The sequence below is a fragment of the Clarias gariepinus genome, chromosome 18 (assembly GCF_024256425.1).
Source record: "Clarias gariepinus isolate MV-2021 ecotype Netherlands chromosome 18, CGAR_prim_01v2, whole genome shotgun sequence".
Classification (NCBI taxonomy): Eukaryota; Metazoa; Chordata; class Actinopteri; order Siluriformes; family Clariidae; genus Clarias; species Clarias gariepinus.
The window spans coordinates 18,563,391-18,590,801 of record NC_071117.1 but is presented as its reverse complement, the minus strand read 5'-3'; the positions used below and the strand labels follow the sequence as shown (position 1 = coordinate 18,590,801).

Sequence of the window (27,411 nt, the reverse complement as noted above, 5' to 3'; positions counted from 1 at the left end):
TAAGAACTAATACAGACAAAGACTGACATAAAGAAAACAAGGACCTGTTCTTTTCTGTAATAACCTGACGCTGACCGGCATCCTTGGCTTGGACAAATTTGCTTTCAATTTGTGGTTTTAAGAGAGTATTTAGGATAACAAAGCAAATGGACATGGCATGACGTGGCACATGGACAATAATAATGAAAGCCTTAATCTAATATTTTTTGCATGACTTTTGGAGACTGTTAGAATGCAGACAAGCAATTTCAGTAGCTCTCCATGAGAATTTTGCACTTCTGCAAACTGCTCCAGCATTCTCAGGTTTAAATGGTGTTTTTTCCAAACTTAGTGTTTTTCAAAGATATTTGATAGGATTCAGATCAGAGTTCATAGGAAATAGCTACTTTAGATAATCCAGTGGACATTAACTTGCTTAAGGAACCATGACCTGTGACTGTGATAAAACTTCCTGAAACTGGAAAGTATGTTTTGTTCCTGGATGCCTTCGCTGTGCCCTGCATGAGCCTTCTTCATGTTTCACAATAGTCAATGTGTTCTTTTATTTAAAAAGTTCTCATCTACTGTAAGAACATACAGTTATGCTTGTAACTTGCTAGAAAGCTCCAGTTTTCTCTCACATGTCCAAATGTCTCCCAGAAGCATTGGCTTTTTTTTTAAAATCTCCTTTCAGGTCTTCTTTTATTCAATCTAATGTTGCTTGAAAAGTGATGCACAGTGTGATCAAAAACTGATGTACCTTAACTCTTTTAGCTGTAGTCATAGAAACATCAAGCAGCTTCAGGATGATCTTATAACCTTTTCCTTTAACCTGCTTATACAATGATACACAGCAGCGAAATTATAACTTTTCTTCATTACTTTAAGATGAGTGATTGATTACAAGATTGATAACAGGAGTTATAATCCAATTATGTACATTACACCATATCTTTTCTATAGGGATTACCAACAAATATGTCCAGGCCATTTTAGAATATTTTAGGTCTCACCCTCAGCACAGGAGTTCCCCAGGTATGCGCATTGTCCCTCCCCTTATACTCATGACCGCGAACCTGGAACTCAACACCAAGAAGACGAAGGAGGTCATTGTGGAATCACACTCAGACTCCCATCTCATCAACAGGGCTGTTGTTGAGCGTGTACCCAGCTTTACGTTCCCTGGAGTCCACATCTCTAAGGACCTAAGCTGGTCTCCGAACTCTTCTCTCCTCATTAGAAAGGCACAACAGCACCTGTACATTCTGAAGAAACTTTAAATCTTCCACCTTTGCTTCATGATACTAGAGAACTGCATGTCTTTGGAGGATGTCTCTGCGTCTCTTTTGCTTCAGAACGCAATGCCCATCATGGAATGGTAATCAAATATAGAAAGGTCAAAGATACCCTTCACGCCAATCATGGACTCTTCACCCCTACCACATTGGGCAGGTATCTCAGCACCCACAAAAACAGACTTTTTTTCTTCCTGTCGACGTTACCGCCCTGAACAGCTGACCACAGAATGTTACAAAAAAACTATTGTACAGTCACTATCAATCTATATTGCACTGCATCATCCACTATGCATCTTTGCACCATCCATAATTTATGTATATCTTTGCACTACTGGATATTCCACAGTTATATTTGTAGATGTGACATGTCTTATTCACTGCACAATGTTTGTAAGTTATACTGTATATTACTATATATACCATATTCTTATTAGCTACTGAACCTTCTATACACTATATAGTATATATAGTATATATATAGTTCTATATAGTCACTCTCACCCCTTTACATATGGACCCATACCCTGATTTACCACAATGTTATTTATTGTACATAAGCCACATATGTGCCATTTCATTGGCTTTTCACATGTACAGTGGAACCGCGACATATGAATGCCCCCCTTTATGAATTTTTGCCTTAAAAATTCAAATTTCACAAGAAATTAGTATCTGTATGTGAAGCATTTTTAGCATTCGAAAGAACAAATGTAACCAGATGCCAGCTACAGTATGTTGCCTGCGCGTTCGAGAGCCATTAAAAATTGCTTGCGTCAGTGGAAAGCTGAGCAAATGGAGTTTATGAATTTTACGATTTTTTTTTCAGTCATCGTACGCTGGTTTGAAAGAGTCAATCAATGATCTTTTTTTTTATTATTATATTGGACATTTTGCAATAGTTTTTGGTTGGCTGGAACATAATATGGAATAGAAATTCAAAATATAAAATTTCCAACACTAACTTTTCTGCCTTAAAAACGAATTAATCTCTAATCTAATCTAATCTAATCTAATCTAATCCAGACTAAGCAATAATTCATCTCCCTTCACAATTTCTTTGCTTTACTCATATTAAATATTACATTTAATTATTTTATACATATTCAAGGCATGGAGTTACACATAAGACAATTTAATTAATTTTTTTAAGGAGAAATGAAGCTTTGTTTCAAAGATGTTAGCCAGCCAATAAAAACGAGAAAGATTTTTCACATCTGTACGTGTTTCCTTATATAGATGCAGCCAATTCATATGGCTACGTTAGTTCCTGTTATCACATATCAGCTGTTCCCTCACCTTCCTAGATTTTTTCCTCTCTTTCGAAAGTTAATGAGATAAAAAAAAAAAAAGGCAGCTTGCTGTGTTAATAGGAAAATGTAAAGCTCTCTGAGACGTGCAGCTGGGGGTTGTGGTGGCTCAATAGTTAATGCTCTGAATAAATGATCAGGAAGTCAGCAAACTGCTATTGTTGCGGCCTTGAGCAAACTTTACAGGAAATTGTTCAGAACAGATGGTTGTTGCTTTTTCTCAGGACCACGTCACCAATATCACCATATCAACAACACTGTTAAATCTTTTTTTTTTTTTTTTTTTGCAAGCACCTGCCATACAAGTCCCACGCTTTCCTCGACTAAGGATAAATCTCTCGCCGTGGGGTAAATCAGATGATGACGTTTGACTAAAATGCTGTTTATCCGGATTCTTATAGAACATTTGTTTCTGTTTGGAATAATCTGGTCAGGTTATGTAAAGACAGGATTGCCTGCCAGGCTCTAAAATAAGGTTGGGTTATGTGATAGACCTGATAGCAAAACGGTTATGTGAAGGATCTAGTTTAACATGTAACTGCTCTCAAAGGCAATATATCAATCAAATAAACACTGACTCATCATCTATATCGCTTTATTTGGTATAAAGGGTCGTGGAGGTTTGAAGCCTATCCTGGAAGACTTAGGGTCAGAGTCTGGGGGACACCCTGGACAGGGTGTTAGTCTATTGCAGGGCACACACACATGCTCATTCACACACTATGGGCAATTTGGGAATGCCCAACATGCCTTTGGAAAATGGGAGAAAACTGGAGTATCAAGAGGAAACCCCCAAGGACAGGGAGAACATGCAAACTGCATGCACACAAACCTGAGGTGGGAATCGAACTGGACCCTGGAGTGTCTGGTGGGCAGAATATACAGTTCTTACATAAAGAAGAGGGTTATATATACTGTACATATCGTCTTATATACATACTATATGGACAAAATGTTAATTATTGAATTTAGATGTTTCATTCAGGCTGTTTATCCCCAGTGAAGGGTAATCTTAATGCTTCAGCATACCAAGACATCTTGGACAATGCAATGCTTTCAACTTTGTTGCAACAGTTTGGGGAAGACCCTTTTTTTATCCCAACATGACCGTGTCCCAGTGCACAAAGCAAGGACTATAAAGACTTGTTTTAATGAATTGGGTGTGGAAAAACTTTAACTGGCCTGAACCCTGTGACCTCAACCCCATCGAGCACCTTTGGTATGAACTGGAATGGAGATTGTGAGCCGGGCCCTCTCGTCTAGCATCAGCGCCTGACCTCGTAAATGCTCTACAGAATGAATGAGTACGAATTCCCACAGAAACATTCCAAAATCTTGTGGACAGCCTTCCAAGAAGAGTGGAAGCTGTTAGATCTGCAAATTAAACTCCATATTAAAGAATATGTATTTGGATACAATGTCGTTGCAGATTTGCCCAAACACATGATTATATAAAGAGAGATTTTGAGAGTTTTCTAAGGTGGAGTAGAGCAATCGACACTACTTATGTTATCTCCTCCTTTAGGGTTACACAACCCGCGTTTGTCATTATATAAGTGAGCTACATAATGCGCCAATGGGAGGGTGCCATTGAGGTCACGTGCTGCATAGTGGGCGGGACGAGCATGAGGTGTTTATTGTTATGTAGCGGGGTGGACAGACCGGTCCTGCTGAAACCCCCCTCATTCTTTCTTTGTTTGGTTTTTTTTTTCTTTCTTTAAATAATGTAGCCGTTATCTTTTATTTTGTTTCGTTAAAATGGAGTGGGGTTGGACGGACTTTAAAAACGGAAAGCAGAAGTGTTGGAGAGCGCGGAGAGAAGAGAGAGTCGGTGGAGAAAGGGAGCTGATGGGATTATGGGGAAGGCAGTTTACCGGAGAGACCGTGTCTTATATAAACACTGATGAAGCACCTAGAACAAAGCGGGGTCGCGTGTGTGTCCTGCTCGCGCTTGAGACGTTACCGCGACCGTTAACGGTTAGTGCGTAACTGAAGATCTTTTTCAACCTCTATCGAGCTAAATACCGCTTATTTCCCATTCAACTTTTTTTGCTAAATCGTTCCACAAGTGTCCCGTGTAGTAGCACAGATATCCCGGTGTGTGTGTGTATGTGTGTGTGGAGCGCGCGAGCCCAGATTGTAAAACATTCTACGTAATTGGTAGGCGATTAGAGAGGGAGAGAGAGAGAGCGCGCGTGCTATCTGGTTCGTTAATGACTTCACATTTCATTACGGCGTTTAAATGCGTTCTGACGTCATGGCCTGTCCAGATCCGCCTCCAGTCATTCCAGCATGATGGGGAGGTAGCGTGGGGATCACCAAAGATCTGTAGTGTTTATTGATGTGTAAACTATAGAGATACGGTTCAGCCCGAGTGAGGATGGACACCGGGATCCAGAGCTCGTCTGAGCATTTCGCGCACGAGCCGAGCGCACCCGGTGTGTGTTCGGAGATGCTGGAAGTAGCTGAAGAGGCATGCCGGGCCGGAGACTACGAGCTGGCCGTAGAGATATATTCCTCCCAGCTCTCCGAGCTCCATCAGCCCGATCGCGGGCTTTGCCTACGCAAAGCAGACGCGTTAGCCCGCGCCGGACGGATAGCCGAGGCTTTGGACTCGTACTGCGTCGCCGCGGACCTGCACCGACTTCGCGCGGACGAGCTGCGGCTCTTAGTGGAGAGCATCGCGCGCACGATCCGGGTCAAGGAGCTGCAGGCCACCTGTTCGGACCCGGACGAGCTCGAGGATGACCACGATTTGTTTTCGTGTCGCCTCTGCAACTGTCTGCTCTCCGAGGCCACCACGCTCGTGTGCGGACACTCGTTTTGCAAACGGTGCCTGGAGGACGCCGGAGTCAAGGAGTGCAAGTTGTGCCGCACGAGCGTGAACAGATCGTGGTGCACGAGCGGCCTCCGGGCGAACGTTGTTCTCAGCGGCCTGCTCGACAAGTGGTTCGAGGCGGAGAGTAAATCCAGGAGGTGCTGGCTCGAGGGGGAGAGCTTGTGGAAGAAACAAGAGCTACAGGGCGCCCTGGAGAAGTATAACCAAGCTGTGGAGCTAGGTAAGCCACTTCAATAATTGATCGTGTGTGTGTGTGTGTGTGTGTGTGTGTGACCTGGTCGCGTGGTAATGCAGTACCGGTGCTTTGTGTGACCTACTTCTACTGGTAGCAGTTATAAAACGACTAGAGGGCGACATTTTTTTGCATCTGAGACACCCGGGTTTCTCTTTGACACCCCCCTTGGACCAGTTTCTAAAAATAACATGGAGTACCCTCAGAATACAAGACTAGATCAGACAACGTCCAACCTTCATCATAGCCCAGATCAGTTTAAATAAAGTCAGACTTATTATAACTGAATTAAATCTTCTTTTTCTTTTCTTCTTCAATCATATTTTAGAATAGAAAAGTGCACAGTATAAATGACTATTTAATAAAACTAGCACCTGACACTTACAACAGTGGTCCAGATATAAGGGAGTAATTATAGCAGCAGGTAATTAAAGTATTAATAATGACCTACTGTGTCTGTTACTCTTAGAAATAGCCTGAGAAAGGCACATGGGTCAAAGATTAAAAAAGGGTTCATGTGAACTTGCAGTTATTTATGTAATGTTATAATAAAACACCACATAAATATGTACAAATGAATGGAAGTAAAACTTTTATTGTTGAAAATGTAGGAAGCTGTACTATTAATACTACAGTTTATGCATTATAACATAATCGTAAAATGACGTCTTGATTGTTATATCTAAGATCTGTCCATTTTAAAGTTCTGTTTATCCCATTTAAAATTCATTTTGCCATTTTTCTTAAACATTCCATCCAATCATCATCACAAAATGATTTATTACATTTATATAGTATTTTATTATTATTATTATTATAGTTAGCTTTTTGCTTCTGACCCATATCCACCTTCATCAAATTTCAGGCCTAATTGTGTCGTCTCAGGAGAATCCCCTGTCCTCTGGAACATGTCGACGTTTTATGACTTGCTTTTTAATAAATTTGAGTAAATGAGGTCATGTAGGTCCTGCTTTTAAATCATGTCTTACAAAAGGGGGCAAAGTGAAGCTGGATTGACTTATGAATCTGCAAGTCAATCCAAGAAGCAAGTCTGCATTCTGTTTGTGTCTAATTCAGCCCACCACGCAGTATATTCTGACCCATTTATGTAAGTGAGATGGGCGGAAGCAACTGGGTGGGGGCAGAGGGCAAGAAAATAGTGCAGCTGTATACTAAAGATCAAGATGAGAAACAGTAAATGCAGAGAAGAGCAGGCTAGTGTTCCAGCATTGTGATTCTGGATGTCTCAAGACACATTCATGTGTCAGGTGCTTTTTATTATCATCAGGGCCCTTAAGGGGCAAGTCTGTATCTGTACTCGAGTTTATAGTAATGAATTAAAATACATACAGTAAGAGCTTTAAGTTCATAAAAAAAAAGAAAAAAGTACTCTTCTTTCTACCAAGATGACTTGGTAAAGATTGTGAAATAGACTGAATAAATAAACATCAGGGTCTACTCAACCGCATCACAAGTCAACAGAACAGGGACACAGAGTTCTCAAAAATGTTTTTCTGGTTGGTGAAAAATGTCAGCACATACAGTCAAGGTCTCCTCTCTCATTTAACAGTACCGGCTTTCCAAGAAAATGTTGTTATTGCCAGAGAGCTGCTTTAGAAAAAAAATAAAAAAGTCGAAATTCTGTCAAAAGATGAAATATTTTATTAGGAACCTTTAATGAGAGCTTTAGCCGTCCTCTGTAGGCAATCCTTTTAGAGCTAAACATTTCTGAGCTTAAATACCTCAAAGCATACCTCTGTTTAAAATAACCTTATTAATATCAACTACAAGTGTGCAAGTTTGTTTTTTAACAAAACGGATTCAAGTAAAATATTTGAATGATCTATTTAGCGGTGAACTAAATGTGTTGACTAAAAAGGATGCTTTTTAAGTTGCTGTGTCTAAAGAAGCACCGTTGGGTCGTAAATGCCAAATCTCTGGTTTGCTTCGTGACTGAAGCTTGGATAAAAGTTTATTATTAGTAAGGTGATAAAGTAAGAATTCTAAGTAGTATTAGCTTTGATTTATAAAGTCAAGCACAGACAAATTCTAGTCTTTAATGCCAGGGTTGGCCTTCGTCACCCAAGGTTGGCCCTCTGCACTGAACTTTGCCCATCTGCAGCCAGGGTTGGCCTTTCCAAATATTCCTGAGCTGCTGCAGCCATCTCTGGCCTTCCGCCACCATCGCTGGCCCTCCTCAGGCAGGGTTTGCCTTCTGCAGACAGGGATGGCCTTCCCAAATACCATTGGGTTTCCCCTACAGTACTGGCCTTCCGAAGCTATTGATGACCTTCCGTGGTCATTTTGATATAAAATTTACAAAGACAAGCACAGATGGATTTTATCTCTAATGCCAGTGTAGGCCTTGGGCATCTTTGGCAGCCCTCATTACTCAGTGTTGCCTTCATCAATGAGTGCTGGCCTTCGTCACCCAGGGTAGGACTGCGTCACACATGGTAGGCCTTCTTCACCCAGTGTGCCTCTTTCTCAGCGAGGTTGGGCCTTTCTCAATTAAGGTGGCCCTTTCTTATACAAGGATTGGCCTTGGGAAATAGTGCTGGCCTTTAGCACATAGGAAGTGTTGGCTTTCCACAGCCAGGGGTAACTTTTCCAAATTTTTGGGCTTACCTGTACCCAGCAGGTTTTTTTTGATGACTAGTTCTGGCCTTCCTAAGAACGACCCCACAAGCGCTATAAAAGGGAAATGGAGTGTCATGCCTTAAACATGTAGTGTCATGCCTTAGGTTGAATTATTATACAGTTTCCCCCTTTGATGGAAGTGCTTCTTCGGCTCTTGTTGTTCATTTTTTTAACACAGCTGTTTTGATTGGAAAAATTTTCAATCATGTCCCACATGTAGATAGTTCCATGTCACATTATAACACAGTCAATCCAGTGAAAAACACTGTTTAAAATAGACTGAAATAAATCTTTACATTAATGCAATGCAGACAATGTGCTGCACTGAAAGGCTAAAAACTGATCTCATTGCGCTCGACTTCTGCAATGAAAAGCAATCAGTGAGGTATGACTGTTTAAGAATTCAGTGCTTTAATCATGTCAAATTTTTATTTAGTTTGTCGCGTCGTATTTCACTTCAGTCATTGTGTTGGATCTGTGCTACAGTGAAATGTATCATAGCCCTAAGCTTTAATCAGGGAAATGTTCATTGACAAGACATGGCAACATCTTGGAGCTTGAGGTTTACTTTCGTGGAAAAGCTTTATCACAGTTTTATTGGCTTACTTTTGCACCTTCCACACTTCCCACAAACATCAAGCCTTTCAAACTTGCAACTAAAACTAAATAACAGTCTAAGAATGAGTCAGAAAGTCTTTAAAATGTATTTACAGGAAAAAAAGAAGCTAGCAAATCCTTTTATTTAAAGTATGTTTTAGAGAGAGGGATCTCCTTCTTTGCTGTCAATCAGTTTAGAGATATCTACCCTGATCGGCTACTTTCTGCCATAATTACTGACTTCATCCAAACGTGGTATTGTGTGGTTTGGGACTTAGCCTTACTGTTCCTTCCACTCTCTCTTCACTGATGGAGCGTGTGGGCGTTCATATTGGCGGTTTCTTCTCATATCATCTCACAACATGCGGCGAAGGCAGCCAGTGAGTAAACACATATGCTCAGTTGACACTCTGTGCTGGAAAGCAGCCCGGGTATAAGATTCTCTCTTTTTTTCTTCTTCTTTTTTTCAGTTTCTTTGTTGCTCGAACATGACAGCTTAGTTTTGAACGCAACCACTCACGTGTTTAGTCATAGTTTTGTGCATTAGTCACGCTTCAGTCAGCCAGGCGGGTAAGTAAAATGCAATCCATTGTCAGCAGTGCAGGGGATTGGGATCTCTTGTTTCAGAAAGCCTTTAGCCTCTAGCTGGTCTAATTTGTGGTGACCCGAATTCCCTGTACAAAAACAACATAAATAGATTACTTACGAAACGTCATATTTCGGGAACTTGCGATTCAATCTGCTTCCTGTTTTAGGACGTTATACAATTTGAAAATACATTTTGACCCCAAAAAAGTGGCTTAAATAATATTTTAGTGATTGTTTTTTCCCCCCTCTGTTCGTCAAAGTGGTGCTGAGTACCTTTGGATGACCTTTAGTTTGGTAACCTTTATTGAGTGAGAAAGCTTTCAGGTTACACAAAAAGCCTTTTGACAAAGCCCTAGATAGAACATTCTGTTTTTAGATAGCACACTGTGGTGTATATCAGAAAACAGGTTTCAGCTCCAGATGAGCTTACGTTACATAAGGTCTGGGTCAACATGATCTATCTTTACCCAGATATGGTAATAAACTCCGAAGCTGAAATAGGACGTTCCTGGCCATGCCAACCCTGGTTTTTTGGTAGCGTGTCATGGCAGTGATCGGTCCACAGTTAAAGCTCTGTTCTTTTGTTGATTCAAGGTTTGTGATTAAATGAGTTTTGCAAATTAATCGATCTTTTGTTGATTCGAAGTTTGCGATTAAATGAGTTATGCGGATTAACCAATCTTTTGTTGATTCAAGGTTTGTGATTAAATGAGATTTGCAAATTAATCAGTCTTTTGTTGATCGAGTCAGTTGGTTGGTTTTTGATTCAGAATTTATTCCCAATTACAATCATGCAAAATTATCACGTCATCTTTATTTGAGATACTTAAAACTAAAAACAGATACTTAATACTTTAAAACATGTAAGACATATAGCTGCTTGCGACAAATCAGACAGTAATCATAAGTGCTATTAGAATCAAATCAAAAATCATTCTTTTGATAAAAAAAGAAAAAAGCAAGTGTTCAGGAAAAGAAATGTCAGAATAAGATGTGATGAGATTTTAAACAAGAACGATTCACAAGCTGTTTTTTTCCCCTTTCATTTTGGTGCAAACAATGCACGTTTGTTCCCGCATATCATCTCAGATAGATTTCGGTTCTGCAGGGTTTTGGCACTGTGCAATTGCTTACTTATTCATAATATATAATAAGGTTTTCTGCTGGCTGTGAGTTAAACTCTATCTAACAGTAATAATAATAATAATAATAATAAACATTCCTTACAAACCTTTCCCAACAAGCATTCTTCCCAATCAGTTAGTTAAATCTATAGATTCTTTATGAGCTTTCTTTTAATACCTGTGGTCCACCTTTATTTCTGGGCTAGAAAAACACAAAGCAATGCTCGAAACTAAGGAAAAAAGTAGGGACGGTTATAACTTCACAATTTTATAAATATTTTTTAAAAAAGTTTCTTTACAATTCTAAACAAACTTGGCAAATAATTTGCTCCTACAACACAGCTGCCTGCCGATATGCAACATAACAAATTAATTTATTAGTTTTTTTTAATGCATCATTGAATTTCGTTGTATTGAGGAGTTAAATATTATAAACTACACCTTTTAAAATGGCAAAAAATCCTAGAAGGCATCAACAAGTTATGCAGATTTTGAAAGAAAAGTGAAAACCCTGCCAAGCTTCACTTGTAAATGATGTATTGTTCTTAATAAGCGGATTTGTACGATTGATTTATCTTTTTCCTCCTACAGCATCCTCTGTGGCTAGTTTGCTAGCACGGCGAGCTGAATTGCACATGGACATGAAGAACTTTAACCAGGCTATCCAGGATGGGGACAGCGTGTGTCGTCTCGTACCAGCATCATCAAAGGTGAGATGGTCGTCAACTTGTAGATTTCCGGAAATAGGATGTGGCCCAACAGGAAGCAGATTTAGTGTTCCCATTCCAGAACTGATTATTTTCCTTTAGCCGCACACTATTACCCTAATAGATGAATACACGATGATAGATGAGAATTTCAGATTCCTGATCTCAAACTCAAATGTCTTTAGCATAGAGCTAAAACAAAAGTATTTGTCTTCGTCCGAATAATACAATCAGTATGAACGCTGATGGGTATTGCATCGGGGTAATCTCATGTAGACACTACATCTGTAGAGTATCACAAAAGCCTATTGAGCACACAGAAGACGGGAACTACAGCGGTGTAACTGCACCAGCACGGCCAATCACAAACCAACCGACCAAGCAGGTGAACTTTTCAACCTGCAAATAAGTAACAGCTCTTTTACTCACAATGAGCTGCAGTCAAAGAAATGCAAGTCGAAAAGGTTGCTTCAAATCTGCTTGAACCTTAATAATAATAATAATAATAATAATAATAATAATACTTTCACAACATAATTATTAATTAGGCTCAGAAGAGATTAGGTGTTCTACTGGTGAAACAGGTTGCTGTTCTTTTTGCCCCTTACGTTAACACTAACAAACACAAAAACATTACCTGGCAACAAATCCAGGTACAGTATATGGCTCATTAGTCATTAGTAAGTATACATGATGTGTAGGCAGCATCATCTTAGTAGGTACGACACTGTGTCACAGTGTGCTATGGTATTCTGCACAGCCACCCTCCCACTACACATTTCACTACCTTCTGCGCCAGCAAAGTTATTACTTACTAAAGTAATTCCCCTTTAATAAAATGTGTTTCAATTAAAATTTTCTTCCCTTGGCGGCCGATCCAAAGCGAATTCTCCCGCCTTGTTCCCAGTGTTCCCAGAGCAACATCTGGCTATACCACGATCCTGGCGGGAATAAAGCCACTCACTAACAATTGATGGATGGAATTTATTTTAAACTGAAACATTTAGTATGAAATCTTTTCATTGTTGCTGTCAAACGTTCACTTCAAGGGATGCAACTAGGATACACAAATCATTTTACCAATTTAAAAATGCGAACCAGCTGCAGAACACAAGTCATCATATGAAAGGCTCATCCTGTTAAATCCAAATAAAACAGCTTCAAGCCTGAAATTGTTCAAGCAAGCATATTCTATATATATAAATATATATATAAATTATCAGCCATAATGTTAACACATTAATATTATTTTTTATTTAGTAAAGTTTTATTTGTATAGTGCTTTTATCAATGGTTATTGTAAAGCTTTACAATCTTTAAACAAATGCCTTCTTAACTAATGATATAGTGACACAATTTATTCTATTTAAAGCGGCGGTTTGTAAATGTTTAAAGCCCTCTGCAGCCTGCGAGGTAAATTACTTAAAATTAAAACATTGTTGAACTGACCCTCTGTCTTGCTTCAAACTGTGGTTATTTGAAAATTTTATTATAGATTCCTTATATGGTGGTGTTTTTATGATTTTATGATTTAGTACAGGTCTATAAACACATTCTGCATTTTTAAAGTTGCAGAGTTAATGCTTTTTGTACTGGGCCTGTTTTTAATCTGGTGCATCAGTAATGAGAATTCAGGCATTAATGTGATTTCCTGTCACCAGGCCCACTACCTGAGGGCCAAGGCGCTCTGCTGCGCTGGCCGAAGAGAAGAGGCGCTGCAGGAGTATTTTATCTGTGTAGCACTCAAACCAGACTGGACAGCTGTAAAATCGGAGGCACAGAAGGTAAACTTTTTTTTTTTTTTTTTTTTTGCTGTTGTAAAATGTACACTAAAGTTCAGTAGTTACTTCCAGTGAACACGTAGGAATAGAAATCTGCTTGTCATCACTTATTACTAAGTCAAATTGCCTGTCTTTACATAGATTTCACTGATCGTTGAAAATGTTCCCCGCTTTCTGTTTCTGTCTTTCATTGCAGATCTTGAGTGAGATGTTTTCATCCATTTTTCAGAACGATAGTCTGGTCACACGCCTCCACCCGCTTCAATCCCCAAACTCATCCCCTCGCATAAAACCCTCATCACTTCTCAGCTCTCTTCACTGTCCTCTAATGAGAGATGGAGCCAGAGCCGGCTGCTCCAAAGTTCGTACGCACTCTTTCACAGATACATAATTCACGTAAATAACTAACAACGATGCAAAAGATTGTAAATGTCAAATTAAAGATAAATAAGGAATAAAATACAGCTGGCATGCTGAGGTTAGATTTAACCATTTATACACAAAAAAAAAGTCACCATTTCAAGGGTCAAATTATAGGGCTGTAAAAAGGGATTTGAAATTCACTGGCACTAAGTTAAGTCGTCCCCTGATGGCACAGGCATAAAGATAAGATAAAGAGACTTTATTGTCATGGTAGTGATACAACGAGATCTGTTTGGTAGCTCTGAGACCAGCAGCAATAAGAAAATGTAAGAATATGCAAAGGATAATTGCATTGAAATAAAATAAATACAACAATATATATGATGGAAGTATGTGAAGTGGGCAAAAAAAGACAAATAAATATCTCCACAGAAAATGTTATCATATTAGTAAGATGTGACCCATAATTTTTAATGTTGTGTCTCCCATAAAAGTCCTTGTAGAAGCTGTTACTATGGAAACAATATGTATTAATATAAACATTGTGGCATTATGTCCTTTCGTATCACAAGTAATAAAATTTTTAGTACGTGTAATGACATTAACAGTAGGATGCTAAAACTTTTGCACTGAGCTGTAGGCACCTCCACATGTTGCTCTCTGTATTTATGTCAGCCCCTTTTAAGCTTTATGTAAACCACTTTGAATGTTTCATCGCCACATAGCGATAAAAGTCTGCTCCGCATCATGTGGCGCTCAACTGGTTTCCATCTGTTTCTACCTCACAGGACCCTGCACTCAGTAGTCATAAAGCTTGTGACGGTTCGAGTTCCTCGTCCTTAAACCAGCAAGAGAGCAGCATCGAAGAATCCAAAAGCCAGGCAGCTGTGCTCTCCTCCCTGCCTGTGTTAAGAGCTCCCGGAGTTAAGAGAAAATGCTTGGCTGATGCCAGCGGCTTTGTGCCTCCCAGCAAGCTTTTCAAAGCAGGTAGGGACTCAAATTACAGCTGTGGTGTTCGCTGAAAACGTGGGAGTGTGGAATGTTACTTATGAGATCTCTATGTACACAACGCACGCTGGAGTACGCTGGAATGTACCAGTTCTTCTTGTACTATATAACTTGGCAGTCACATTTTTTTTTTTTTTGGTAAAATGCAAATGTTCCTAGATTTCTAGATATCTATGTTAAATACACATCATTTAACATTTAAACTCCATTCCTAATTTCATGCACAGAGTTTTGTTTGGCTGCAGTCTTTGTCTGTTTAACTGTAGGAACACTTTGTACTCCTGGACTTTCATGCATTATCCAATCAGCCATTCATGTCACAGCCTGGTGCGGTTTATGGTGTTTAAGCTGTTATTCCATCAGTCCATCTCACTCTCTCTATACCTTTTTTTTTTTTTTTTTACCTACTAATCATACACTTTGGTTTTTCTCTCTCAGATCCATCCAGCTCCTCACAGACTCCCCCTGTCCAGTGCGGTACGAGGACAGTCCCGTCTCATCTCTTGGACAGTGCGGACATGGAGTGTTCTCTGTGCATGAGGTAAACTAGACCTACACTAATGCAGCACCTCCTGTTTATGTTTGTTTATGTTGTTTTTATGTGTTTGTCTTGGTGATTGTCTTTAAGTTTGAGTCTTTGAGTCCGTGTTTAGTGCTTGAGTTTGAGTCTTTGCGAATGTTTTTGTCTCAGTCTTTGCGTCTTTACGCGTCTTTGAATTTTTTCTGCCCTGAAAAGTATTCCGTATTCGTGGTTTGTCTTTAAGTTTCTTTTTGAGGTTAACTTTTTGAGACTGAGTCTTTGTCTCTTTTTGTTCGTCTTTGCCTGTTCATTGTGTGTTTGTATTTGTCTGTTCATCTTCGTGTTTAAATTTAAGTCCATTTGTCTTATTGTTTTTTGTCTTTCTCTCTGCTCTTTTTTTTCTTATTTTGTCCTTATGTGTGTGTGTGTGTGTGTGTGTGTGTGTGTTTGTTATTGAGGGCATGTGTTTTCCAAATCCGTAAACCACCGTTGTACATTAAATATAGTGAAGTAAGAACATTGTGTACCTGAGACTCCATTAAAGAGTCCTGATGTTTGCTGATCAGGCAGCATCTCACAGTCAGCCAGCAGCTTCATTATACACCAATGAGCTACACTTCACACAGTGCTCAGTCCACAGCGTTAAACTTTTACTGTACAAGCCCGCAATATATTTTTAACCGTATCTGTTATACACACAATATCACATGTTCATTTCTGCGGCTCAGGTTTCTGTTTTACGGGAAAAACGAAAGAGGAAGGAGTAGGGGTATATTATGTTACAATTCAAGCCAACTACCAGGAGATAAGAATCAGTTAAAAATAAAGGAATGTAAAGCTAATTTCTTGTGGAGGTCTAACTATATGGTATACAGTAAAAAAAGACACCATGAAAAGAATAACCTAAGCCATCTGAGCTGTATTGTCCTCAGGCACAGTAAAATAATTTTAGAGACTGGACAAGATTTAGCAGTAATAAGAGCTGAAAAGGTACAACGTAAGAGTTCTGGTAACTGTAGTCCGACTAGTCCACGTGACCATGTTGTTGAGAACATTTTTGAGAACGGAATGTTCTCAGCCAGCATATGATACGTCATTGAAAAACTTTGCCACAGAAGTCTTTTTTAAGCCAATTAGAACACCAGGTACAGTTACACAACACGGCCAAAAGGTAATTAAAGGGAATTGTGTTTGCGTTGTGTCTCTGGTTTACTAGGTTGTTCTACGAGCCTGTTACCACTCCCTGCGGACACACCTTCTGTCTGAAGTGTCTGGAACGCTGCCTGGATCACAATCCCAACTGCCCTCTATGCAAAGAGAACCTATCCGAGGTACTATGCACGTGGGTTGACACTGTACATATGTGAAGTTTTGTAATAACAAACAAGGAAGTTAGATAAAAGACGGTGATCATAACAGCCAAGAGCTGAGAACAATCTACTTTTATTTCCACTCACCTTCGGCACATGTCTTTTATTTATTTAATTTCCGCCACTCATGGTGCCTTCACACCCCGATATGATATTTATTAGTTACACAATTTATTATAGACTTGCATAACAACTTTAAGGAGTCAAGGCGTACAGTAAAAATTGAAGTGTTAACAAGGGTTACTGTTTTGCAAAACAATTAGGTTTGATATAAGTGCTGTCAATCAATTAAAAATTGAAAATAGTCTGTGATTAACATGATTAATCACAATTTTAAAATACTCAGGTTTACTTGTATTATAAACGTACAATTTGGAAAAAAGAAATGCATGACAAACTGGTTAGAGGAACAGATTATGCAATTTTATAATACCTCAAACACTAACATACCAAACCAACAGACGGCAGAGCTTGAACCTAGATCACCAGATCTGAAAATCAATAATCTAGAGCCTGAGCCACCACTCACGCGTCTATCATTTAATGCACTTTTGTAAAAAATAGTTCCTCCTGAAGGTAGCTCGAGCACACAACTTTAAGATTTGGTTTTATCCAAACGTCCATCCAGAAGCGTTTTATAATACAACTTGCTGTTCAGCGCAACTTGTGAAGTCATCATTTTATCAAACATTATTAGTGACTTGCGACACATAGCTAGGACACCACACTGCAATTATGGGAAGCCATTAGGGTCAAACTTGATCATGGGATTTTATTTGAGTAAAAAATAGTACTAAAATTTTAATTCCCAGATAAGTCACATGCGTTTATACATCAATATTGTCAAAGAATTATCAAAAATTTATAAAAAATTTTTAGAAGGAAAAAAAATAGGCTCCTAAGTTTTGCATGAAAATTTTGTTGAAAAGTTGCCACACAAACTCTTCAGCATGCTCAGTAAAACCTAACGGCTGTTTTACTTACTGTAGTGTGCAAAAAAAAAAAAAAAACATTAGCAAAGATGTATTTGAAAACATTTCTGCATAAAGGAAACTTTTGTAAAGAGCACTAAAAAGTAATAAAATGAACACAGTTAATATTTGATATGAAAACTATGCATGAAAATAATATGTATATACAGATTTGTACAGTTTTATAAGTAAAACACCTGTTATGTTTTACTGAGTGTGCTGGAGAATATGTCAGAGTTCTTCTGCTAACTTGCTCACACTCGCTTCTTTCTATTTTCATGTAAAACCCAGGAACGTTTTTTTTTTGTTTCCATCTGAAAACTGATCTGTCATGTAGTATGTTGCTTTCTTTACAGACATGCAAAAATTAGTTATGTTTGAAAATATTAGTTTTTTTTTCTACATAATAATACAGTATGTAACAAAATTTGTGTGCCTAAGACTTTTGCACAGTACTGTATAATTTAGGATAACCAACTTAAGGAGATACAGATCATTTCGATTTAGCTGCTATTTTTTCAAGCTTGATTGGGTAGACGGTGTTGATTTAATGTTATTTAGCCCTGACAGTGGTTTCAGTTCTAGTTCAAATCGCCAGGTTACACTAGTCCACGCTTTCTAACGTGATTGTTTCTATAGTAACAACCTCTTCACAAAGACTTGGACATTCCGGTTTTTGTTTTTAAAGCACGGATAACAGGTGTACTTGCTAAGCATGGGTTGTTGATATGGCAAGGTTTTTTGTTGTTGGAGTCTCAAGTGTCAAGAGATAAAACTGTGGTTTTTACCTTATCTCAAGAGAGGGAAAAACAATGCTGGTAAACGATTTATAACTTGTTTTGTTTGATGTATCTTTCTTTCATTAAATGAAAAAAGTTCAAGAAAATCGTGCAAATTGCTGTGGTATAAGAGGAATAAAACATCTGGACATTGCATTATTGTTAGATAATCAGTGTCTGTGAGTAGTTGTCCCAGACAATTTCACTGTTAGGGTATACAGTACACTTGTTGCTGGTTGCGAATTGGTTGTAAACTCAGTGGAAAGACTTGGGTTCTCTAAACATCATGTGTATAACATGTTATGTTAGATTTTTCTTGTGGTTTAGTGTTCCCTCTGCAATCTAATGGCATGGAAATCAGCAACAAGGATGAAATACAATCTGTGCTATCCTCATTATGCATGCAAACATTTTCACACGTCATATACTGCTGGTAATTTCCCTATTCCTTAACCTGAGGCTGAAATCTTTCTGATAAGGTGGCTCATTCATATACTGTAATTGATCACAATATTGATTACCTGTATAGCTAGAAGCAATCCTCCAAAAAGCTGGAGAGTACAAGACCATCATATTTGCAAGGACATGTAAAATCGCCTTGTTTGTGTTTGCAGTTGAAACTTGGATAACGAGAGACTGTAAATAGTAATGTGCTTAGATAATCATTTTCTTCACAGCAGCAGGGAGACATGATTAAATTAGGAAAATATTGATTCTGTTCTCTTCTACAGTGTGGATTATATAAAGACACTGACATTTATTCTGTACCAGCTTTTTTGGTCTCGCTTGGATAGATTTTTGAAATGACTTGAAAGCAATCCCAATATTAATTTCTCATATTTCTATCTGTTTTGGTTTCAATACTGGATATGCTCAGATGGAGTGACGTGTGTTTTACTGCAGTACAGTTTTATATTTATTTTTCTTCAGAAGATTATTATGTACTGATTATTTGCCGTTATATTATATAGTCAAATTTAAACTTTTGTTCGTGCAGAATAAGAGAATGCAGTTATAACATAGTTAAAACCCATTTTATTTCTCTATATAATCTAATGCAACACCTACGCACTTATGCCAGAGTTTCCTGTTTCACGTCTGAATTGCTAGTCTTCCAGGAACTTCTTTAATGGCCCAAAGGTGCAGATGGCTTGCAGTGTCAGGACTGTTAGGTCCTAACATGGCTTGTCAGGTCAGGACTGTTATGTAGGATATTGCAATAACTCCCAGAAAAGTTCCCTTAATGTGCAAGTGGTGCGGTGGACACTATGAGGTCATGAATTGTTCTGTTTTAAAAACAGATGACGTTGGTCATCAGATCAGGCCATTTGTTGCATTATAAGAAAGGATTAGAAGAAAGGAGTTCCTGGGAGGCCAGGGTTTCAGGCGTGAAGCAGGCAAAAAAAACTGAGAAAACTTTCCACCTTAATGGTATCCAAGCACTTAGAAAACAATGGGATAAGTGCATCAGTGTAGCAGGAGATTGTATATAGAGAAATAATGGCAGTTTTTACTCTCATAACTGTTATTCTGCACAATCAAAAGGTTTGATGGACACCTCTTGTTGGGCATTCCTGAGTGAAATTATATTTATACAAATTATATTTTGACCCGCCAGTGCTCTCTCTTGTGTGCGCTAACTTTCTCTGGGTTGCCAGGTGACAATATAAAAATGATTAGGCAGTGAAGTCAACCCAATAAAAACAAAAACTGGCCAAATAATAACATCGGCACTAGAACTTGTACTTAATTTACTGAATTAACCTTATATTTATTTACTATCCTAAAACAAATTTTTTCAGGCAAAGATGATAAAAAGCAATCCACATACTGGAAAGTCAATCTGGCAACACGGCTCGCTCAAATTTGTACAGCCGGACAAGATCAACTCTGGTTGTTTAGGAACATCTGTACAGTTTTCCTTCAATGTAACAGCAGCCTCTTGTGGTGTACTTGTTAATAGATATGTGAGCTACGGAGAATTATTATCCAAAGCGTACAGTACATTATCGAGTAATACATTTTTAATTGATTAAATTCTTTATGGTAATTTATCTATTGATGATTAATTATTAACAGCCATATTATGCATGATATTTTAATGATAGATAACAGTGCATTTCTAAATTAAAGGTGAAACATTGTTTGGTCTTCATGTGTCGTGTGTAAGAACCGTTCGTTGACCGTTTAGAAGTTAAGTAGTCTTTATGGTGTACAACAAGGAGCAATGCTCAGCCCTAGAATAGTTTCTTTATATACCCTAACAAGTTGCTGGATTAAGTTGTTTTTTCGATTTCAGTACTCGGGTATTGTCTTCGCGTTTACTTTTACACATCATCTTGTACACAGATACAAATTTGTGATGAAATTATGTGTTGAGATGTCTTAAGTATGTTACATACATATGACTGTGAAATGTGTGAAATACTTTCTCATCATTTGTAATAATTCAAAACTTTCTTGGATTGTAATTGTAGTATCTGGCTGCAAGAGGGTACAAAAAGACCTTCTTGATGGAGGATGTACTTCAGCGCTACCTGCATGAGGAGCTGGAAGAGAGGAGAAAAGTGCACGAAGAAGAGATGAAAGAACTGTCAAAGTGAGTCCTTTTAATTTTCTAGTGAATTCTTATAAGGTGATGTAGATATTCAAGCACAGGCAGCAAGGACGTTGCTTATGTTGGTCTTACTGTATGTGCCTTTGTTTTTCATGTTTAAATGTTTAACTAGAGAAATCAACAATGTACATCTTAGTTTTTGCCTGTTTTATGTGCAATAAAAGCTGCAATTGCACATAAAACAGGCAAAAACTAACTTGTAGCAGGAGACACAAATAAAATCACAAATAAAATTTGTGATTTTATTTGTGTCTCCTGCTACAATCATTTCTTTTGTTAAATTCTCCCACTCCAGCTTAAACCAGGAAGTTCCTATCTTCGTCTGCACCATGGCATTTCCCACAATCCCTTGTCCGCTGCACGTATTTGAACCACGCTACAGGCTGATGATTCGCAGAGCCATGGAGACAGGGACCAAGCAGTTTGGCATGTGTATTTCTGACGAACTGAAAGGGTAAGAGGCTCATATACAACAATCTACAAGAATTTGTCACTTCTATCGTCTGACCAGGGAGGCCTCGGGTCAAAGCACATGATGGGTAAAAAGTCTGACTGTGTTCGATTCGTAAGGTTCGCCGATCATGGCTGCATGCTGGAGGTCAGAGACGTGAAGTTCTTCCCCGACGGACGCTCGGTGGTCGATACGATTGGCATGTCTCGCTTCAAAGTGCTCAGCCATGGCCAGAGAGACGGCTACAACACGGCCAAGATCGAATATCTGGAGGATAAGAAGGTATAAGAGCCGTCTAAGGCTGAGAACCTTCAAGGTTTGCATCTGAGTGTGTGTCTTCCATCCTGACATGTATATATATGTGTGTGTGTGTGTTTATATGGGCAAATTCAGGTGGAAGGAGAGGAATTAGCCGAGCTTCTTAAGCTGCATGACTCTGTGTATGATCAGGCCACTGCCTGGTTCACGTCTCTCAAAGACAACATGAAAAGCCAGATTCTGAGCCACTTCGGTCACCTGCCTGCCAAAGACCCTGAACCACAGGTGAACCGTCATTTAAGGATCACTTCATTCCAATCGCAGCACATTTATCAAAGATTTTATCCATGTCTAGCTCTGTTTGATGTCGTCAAACCTCCACATTATTTCCTGTTGTCACGTGTCTCTTTTTTTTTACCTTCTTTCTACTGTAGTTGTTCTGTATGATTAACACTGTACCAATGCAAAAGTTTAAGTAAAATTACATCCTGTAATTAAAGCTTTAGAATGATCGTAGTCACGAATAAAAACATGTTTGTGTCTTTGTTTTTAGGGGAGCCCCAGTGGCCCGGCGTGGTGCTGGTGGCTGCTGGCTGTGCTGCCTCTAGAGAACAAAGCTCAGCTCACCATCCTGGCCATGACATCACTAAAAGACCGGCTCATCGCGATCCGCAGAGTGCTCATCTTCGTCACCAGGAAGCGTCCTCGATGACCTCAGCCTTCCTCGATTATCACCGTCCGTCATCATCACTGTCACTTCAAGAGCCACAAAGACACATGTAGCGGGCCACTGAAGCAGCTTCCCGCACCTCTCGTTATCCGAAACCACTCGTCCAGAGGAACGAAAAGAAAAATGGGCCGGATGACATTGACTCTAGCTGAAGATATATATATAAAAAAAAAAACATTTAAAATAAAAAACTGAAGGAGGAAGCCCTGTACTGATAACTGAATGCTGTGAACTTGCCACTCCTGCTTTGTGCCTCGTATGTATGTAAGGCTGACCAAATGCATCTTATGGGCTTCCTGTATGTTTACCGGTTCAGCGGCCTGATTGTGGTTCATCCATCTATGTAGTAGTTAAGCCTATACACAACCTTTTATTACCTCCTTTAAAAAAACAACAACTAGTTTTGCAAGCCACACATTGCACAAGTCTTCGTTATATTTACCATCAAACAGCTGGTGTTAGAAACCGAACCATTTCACAGGAAGTCATCCCAGACTTTTTTTTATTTTATTTTACTTTTATTTTTATTTTTACTTTTATTGCAGTGTGATACCGATGTTAAAAGGTAAAAATGTGCACTGGTTCTGAACAGGATGAGTTTAAAGTCTTGCCCTGATTTCAAACATGTGTTACACAAAAGCTGTGATGCTACAAACATACCCCGGTCAGTCATAATATTATGACCCCCTGCCTAATATCGAGTTGGTCCCTCTTTTGACGCAAATACAGCCAGCGAAGCATGGACCCCACTAGACCCCTGAAGGTGTGCTGATCCAATAGTCACAATCTGGCTCTTCCCAAGTTGCTCAAATGCTTATAATTTTCTTTCTGCTTCCAACACATTAACTTCAGGAACAGAATGTTTAATTAATGCCTAATACATCCCACCCATTACCGGGTGCCATGGTAACGAAAAGATTTGTATTCAATTAACCGGTCAGTGGTCATAATGTTATGGCTGATCAATGTTTTTTTTTTCATTATTAACTGCTTGATGTAGTTCCATGTTTCGATCAAGCATAGACTTTAAGATGTGCTGTACAATATCAGGGACGCGATGCTCACACTGTATATATTAAAATAGTAGCCGACAGTGTGAAATCTGCCTGATTAGTAAGAGGCAGTTAAATTATCTGTATTTTTTTGTTTTTATTGGCTCTTCCATTACTTTGCAAAAAAAACAAAAACAATTAGGCTGCATACACATATGTAGAATCTGTGTAGCGAAGCCATTTTCCCCCCTCAGAGTTACATGTCCTAGCGAAATGAACATCAGCCTGATCAATTCGTTTTGCAATCAGATTTCTCCTGCACAGGCTCATCATGATCAAAACCAAAAACGAGCATGTACATGTACGGCAGTGCAAAGTTAGCGTACAGAACAGCTAGGACTGAATAACTCAGTAGATACAGTACTCCTCCCACAGAGATCAGCTGACTGAAGGAATAACCGTGAGACCTGTGTCAGAATGCCGTTAGTGACTTTTACCTCAGGTAACGAGACAGAGACTGATGGTGATGATTCGGAGAATCAATGTGATAATCAGCTTGTACCGTTGTTAATTTAAAACTCCTCACTCGGGAATGTTGTTTTGTAAGTAGATGAATGTAAAGGTTTGCGGGGCGTCCTTGACCTGAAATGTGTTTTTCTCTCTTTTTCTGATGAACTACGTTTTCCCAGGCTGATGAAATCTCTAAAATTCCTACTAGTCACTGTGCATCCCTGAGCAGTTTACTCAAACAAATTATTTTAAATTTGATTTCTAATTGAGTTCGATGTTTTATTTATTTAGAGTGCTTCATTTCTGTTTACATTTAGTTTTGTGTGCGTTTAAGGTCAAACACGTTAATTCAAAACTGCAACCAAAAAAAAAAAGGTTTTGGACTGCAAAAAATTTGATTTTCCTTAGAGTGATCATTGCATTAGCACTGTATATGTAACAAAATACTGGTCAATCAAGTGTGGAAACTAATATGAAAAAAAGTAATGCGCTGTTACTGAGGTCATTACCCAGCAGGAAGCCTATCATCAGATGAACATTGTAATTTAGTTGTAACAACATTGTTTTTGAATGTTAGAATGACTTTAATGAAATGCCGTTGAGAACTTGTATACAAGCTGAAAACGAACACATTTATGGTCTCTTAAGTTTTTAACGGGCCATTGAAAGTCGTCGTGTTAGGAGCAGTCGACACTGTTCCTACATCATAAAAAAAAAAAAATTAAAGACTAATACCAATGTCGTCCTAACGTCTGTAATGATGCCAGATTTACGTCCCGCAAGGGGAAAAAATTCTGCTGGGTACAATGAGAATTATGCTTGACAGTTTCCAGAAATAGGCTTTACACCGGTACATAATCCTGATGACTCCAACTTAACATCACAGTGTATAATTGACTGTACGTATTCGTTATCTGTCACTTAAATTGCCCAGAATATATTTTTATTTTTATTTAATTTTTGATTCATTACAACATTTGTCAAATTAGGACTACAAATTTGATCTGCCAGCGTTACTTTTAAGTCGTTTTTCTGTAATGGAGAGGAAATAAAAATGACCACAGAGCATTGCACAACGCGATATCCAATTGAACAGCGTAATATTGTCTCCCACATCATTCATTTATACAGAGTTAAACAGGACAGATTTACTCTTTTTCTATCATTTATTTTTTTTTATTTTGCACAGCTTCAAAAATGCCCCCCTGATCCAAAAATAAAAAGTCCAATACTCTTACCATGGTATGTTCTATGCACCTTTACGTTATAATTCTACGCAACGAGCCGTTTGTGAAACTGTACCTGTTGATAAAGGTTTATGATCATCTGTGTACAGACAAATCAGAGGCCTTGGACTAAGCTTTTCTTTCTTTTTCTTTTTTTTTCTTCCATTTTCCACTGTGACTGATTCTTCCTTTATGTGATGTGCAAGCCTCTTTTTGTGTAGCTCCTATTTTCTCATGTAGCATCTCCTCCTGGTTACTGCACAAATGCTGCATTTTTATGTCAATTTGTACGTTCAGATGAAATTAAACTTATTTTATATTTTACATCAAAATAAGCTTGTGTTTAAATCTGTTTCTATTTTTTGTTAGTAAAATAGATTGATGAAATACCGAAATAGATTTAGACAAATGTTATGGTACATTGCTGTCCATGAGGCCAGGGGTAGCTCAGTGGTTAAGGCATTGGACTACGGTTCGGAAGATCCCAGGTTCAAACCCCACAACCACCAAGTTGCCACTGTTGGGCCCTTGAGCAAGGCCCTTAACCCTCAACTGCTCAGATGTATAATGAGATAAAAAAATGTAAGTCGCTCTGGATAGGAGCGTATGCCAAATGCCTAAATGTAAGGTTATAGGACACACTATTTTTCTGGTAGGATATGCTATAAAAAATATTTAAATAACGTAACAGTGTCTTTACTGGGACGTAACAAAAACCTCAATATAGCTGTGTCTTTATTATCAGAGGTGATAAAACTACTTAAATTCTCCCCTCAAGTAAAAGTGCAATTACCCATCTAAATAAATACTCTGGTAAAAGCTAAAGTTAATCTTCAAATTCTTTATTCAATATAAAGTAGAAAACATAGACTATACTGTACATGTGCTAAAAGCATTAAAGTGAAAATGCAAGACAGATTAATAAACAAAATGATGGTTAATTTTATCGTTTACTAAGAAGTCAAGGAACCTGGGTGAAAAAAAAAGTGTCTTCATAATCTCTGAAGCTATGAGGGGTTTTCAGGTTAAACAAGGACTTTTGATTACTTTAGTGCTTGGATACCATCAACAAAAAAAGTTTTCCTTTTCAATGCACCAGAGCCATGATCGAACTGCTTGATTTATTTATGAAACTCTGGCCTCCCAGGAACTCCAAAACATGTGGAAATGGCTTGGAGCGAGGTCAGGACTGTAGCAATAACTTGCAGATGAGTTTCTGTATTTTTATATTTTGCTTCCAAAGAGCCAGACATCCTTGCATTTTTTTTATATGTAATCCAGGCTTAGTGAAAGACTTTTTTGTCTCTTTTTTTTTTTTTAAGTTTTTGGCTTTCACTTTCCGGCTAGCCCCTGCACCTGAGCCGGTTTCTCAAGCATACCATAAAACTAACAAAGGCATGAACCATTGTGAAATAGGTGCAAATGATGACATATGGTCAGGCCGGTGGTTAGTATACTGGTGATGCTGAATGCTGAGGGGTTGGAACAGACGAGAGGGGAAATGAGGTAGCTGCTGAGGTTGTTACATACACATAAAAAAAATATTATTTAATTTAATATAAAGAAATTAGTTGTGACTTAAGACTTTTGCAAAGCATCTTACAATCATTTTATTTTATTGCATCATAGGTATTAATTTAAGCCCAAATCCCATAATTTTAATCCCATGTGAGCTATATCAAACTGAATTTCAATAGCCTTAAAAGCCTGTTGAAATGAAATCAACTTCTGGTAAAGATATAAGATTTTAATATGTTAGAAACAAAAGTACAAAAAGCTGATTAATAAACAATCCAGTTTGGGATCAATACAAAGAGCGTCAATAGTGGCCCCTAGCGGCCAAGTGTTGTATTACTAGAGAGAAGATTTATGAAGAGCACTGTTACAACGCCAATCAGAAAGTCTTGGGAAGGGCAAAATAGACGCTGCATTAACCACATGAGTATTTTTTTTAATTGATTTACTGCGAAACTTAATTTCCCCAACTGTAATATATTTTAACAGATGTTTTAGTTGGACCTATTTGACACTCGATGTAGTGACACAATGGTGCCGCTAGGGGCGTACTCCGTCTATGTAGTAACACCATCTAGCGTGTCCATTGCCTTGTACCCTCTTAGTAAGATAGACGTGTAACAGCATAAGAAGTGTGGAATTATATATATATATATATATATATATATATATATATATATATATATTTTTTTTTTTTTTTTTTTTTTTTATAAATTAGGATAGATGATGATGATGTTGTTGTACATCAGAAATTATCCACAAGATGGCAGTATTAACAAGCTAATCCTCCAAGACTGAAGCCTACAAAAACATACCATATACAGGCACACATCAATCAGCCATAACATTAACATCAGCACACTAACATTGATTATTAATTATATACCATCAAACTGTTGACAGGATCATGGGCCCACAGGTCCCGCCCATACCCGTGGGGACCAAAAGCCAGACCAAAAGAGCCCAAAGGCTCCAAACTCCTCAGGTCCCAATCTACTTGATCATCTAT

The 27,411-nt window shown here is 38.4% G+C and overlaps 1 protein-coding gene across 1 annotated transcript; it reads left to right on the top strand.

Moving 5' to 3' along the window:
- The first annotated feature begins 4,247 nt into the window (after positions 1–4,247).
- lonrf2 (LON peptidase N-terminal domain and ring finger 2) lies at positions 4,248–24,427 on the top strand. The gene is made up of 12 exons (XM_053477368.1): positions 4,248–5,643; positions 11,196–11,314; positions 12,973–13,095; positions 13,289–13,453; positions 14,244–14,442; positions 14,902–15,004; positions 16,200–16,314; positions 20,581–20,702; positions 21,016–21,174; positions 21,291–21,453; positions 21,565–21,714; positions 21,983–24,427. The coding sequence occupies exons 1-12, from the start codon at positions 4,965–4,967 to the stop codon at positions 22,139–22,141; spliced, it is 2,256 nt and encodes a 751-aa protein (XP_053333343.1). The 5' UTR covers positions 4,248–4,964; the 3' UTR covers positions 22,142–24,427.
- The last annotated feature ends 2,984 nt before the right edge of the window (positions 24,428–27,411 follow it).

Excerpts from the sequence above, each read along its gene's own strand:
- lonrf2 (XM_053477368.1), top strand. The coding sequence starts at position 4,965 with ATGGACACCGGGATCCAGAGCTCGTCTGAGCATTTCGCGCACGAGCCG. Across the intron at positions 13,096-13,288 it reads TAAAATCGGAGGCACAGAAG|ATCTTGAGTGAGATGTTTTC; the intron begins GTAAACTTTTTT and ends CTTTCATTGCAG. Across the intron at positions 21,175-21,290 it reads ATTTCTGACGAACTGAAAGG|GTTCGCCGATCATGGCTGCA; the intron begins GTAAGAGGCTCA and ends TCGATTCGTAAG.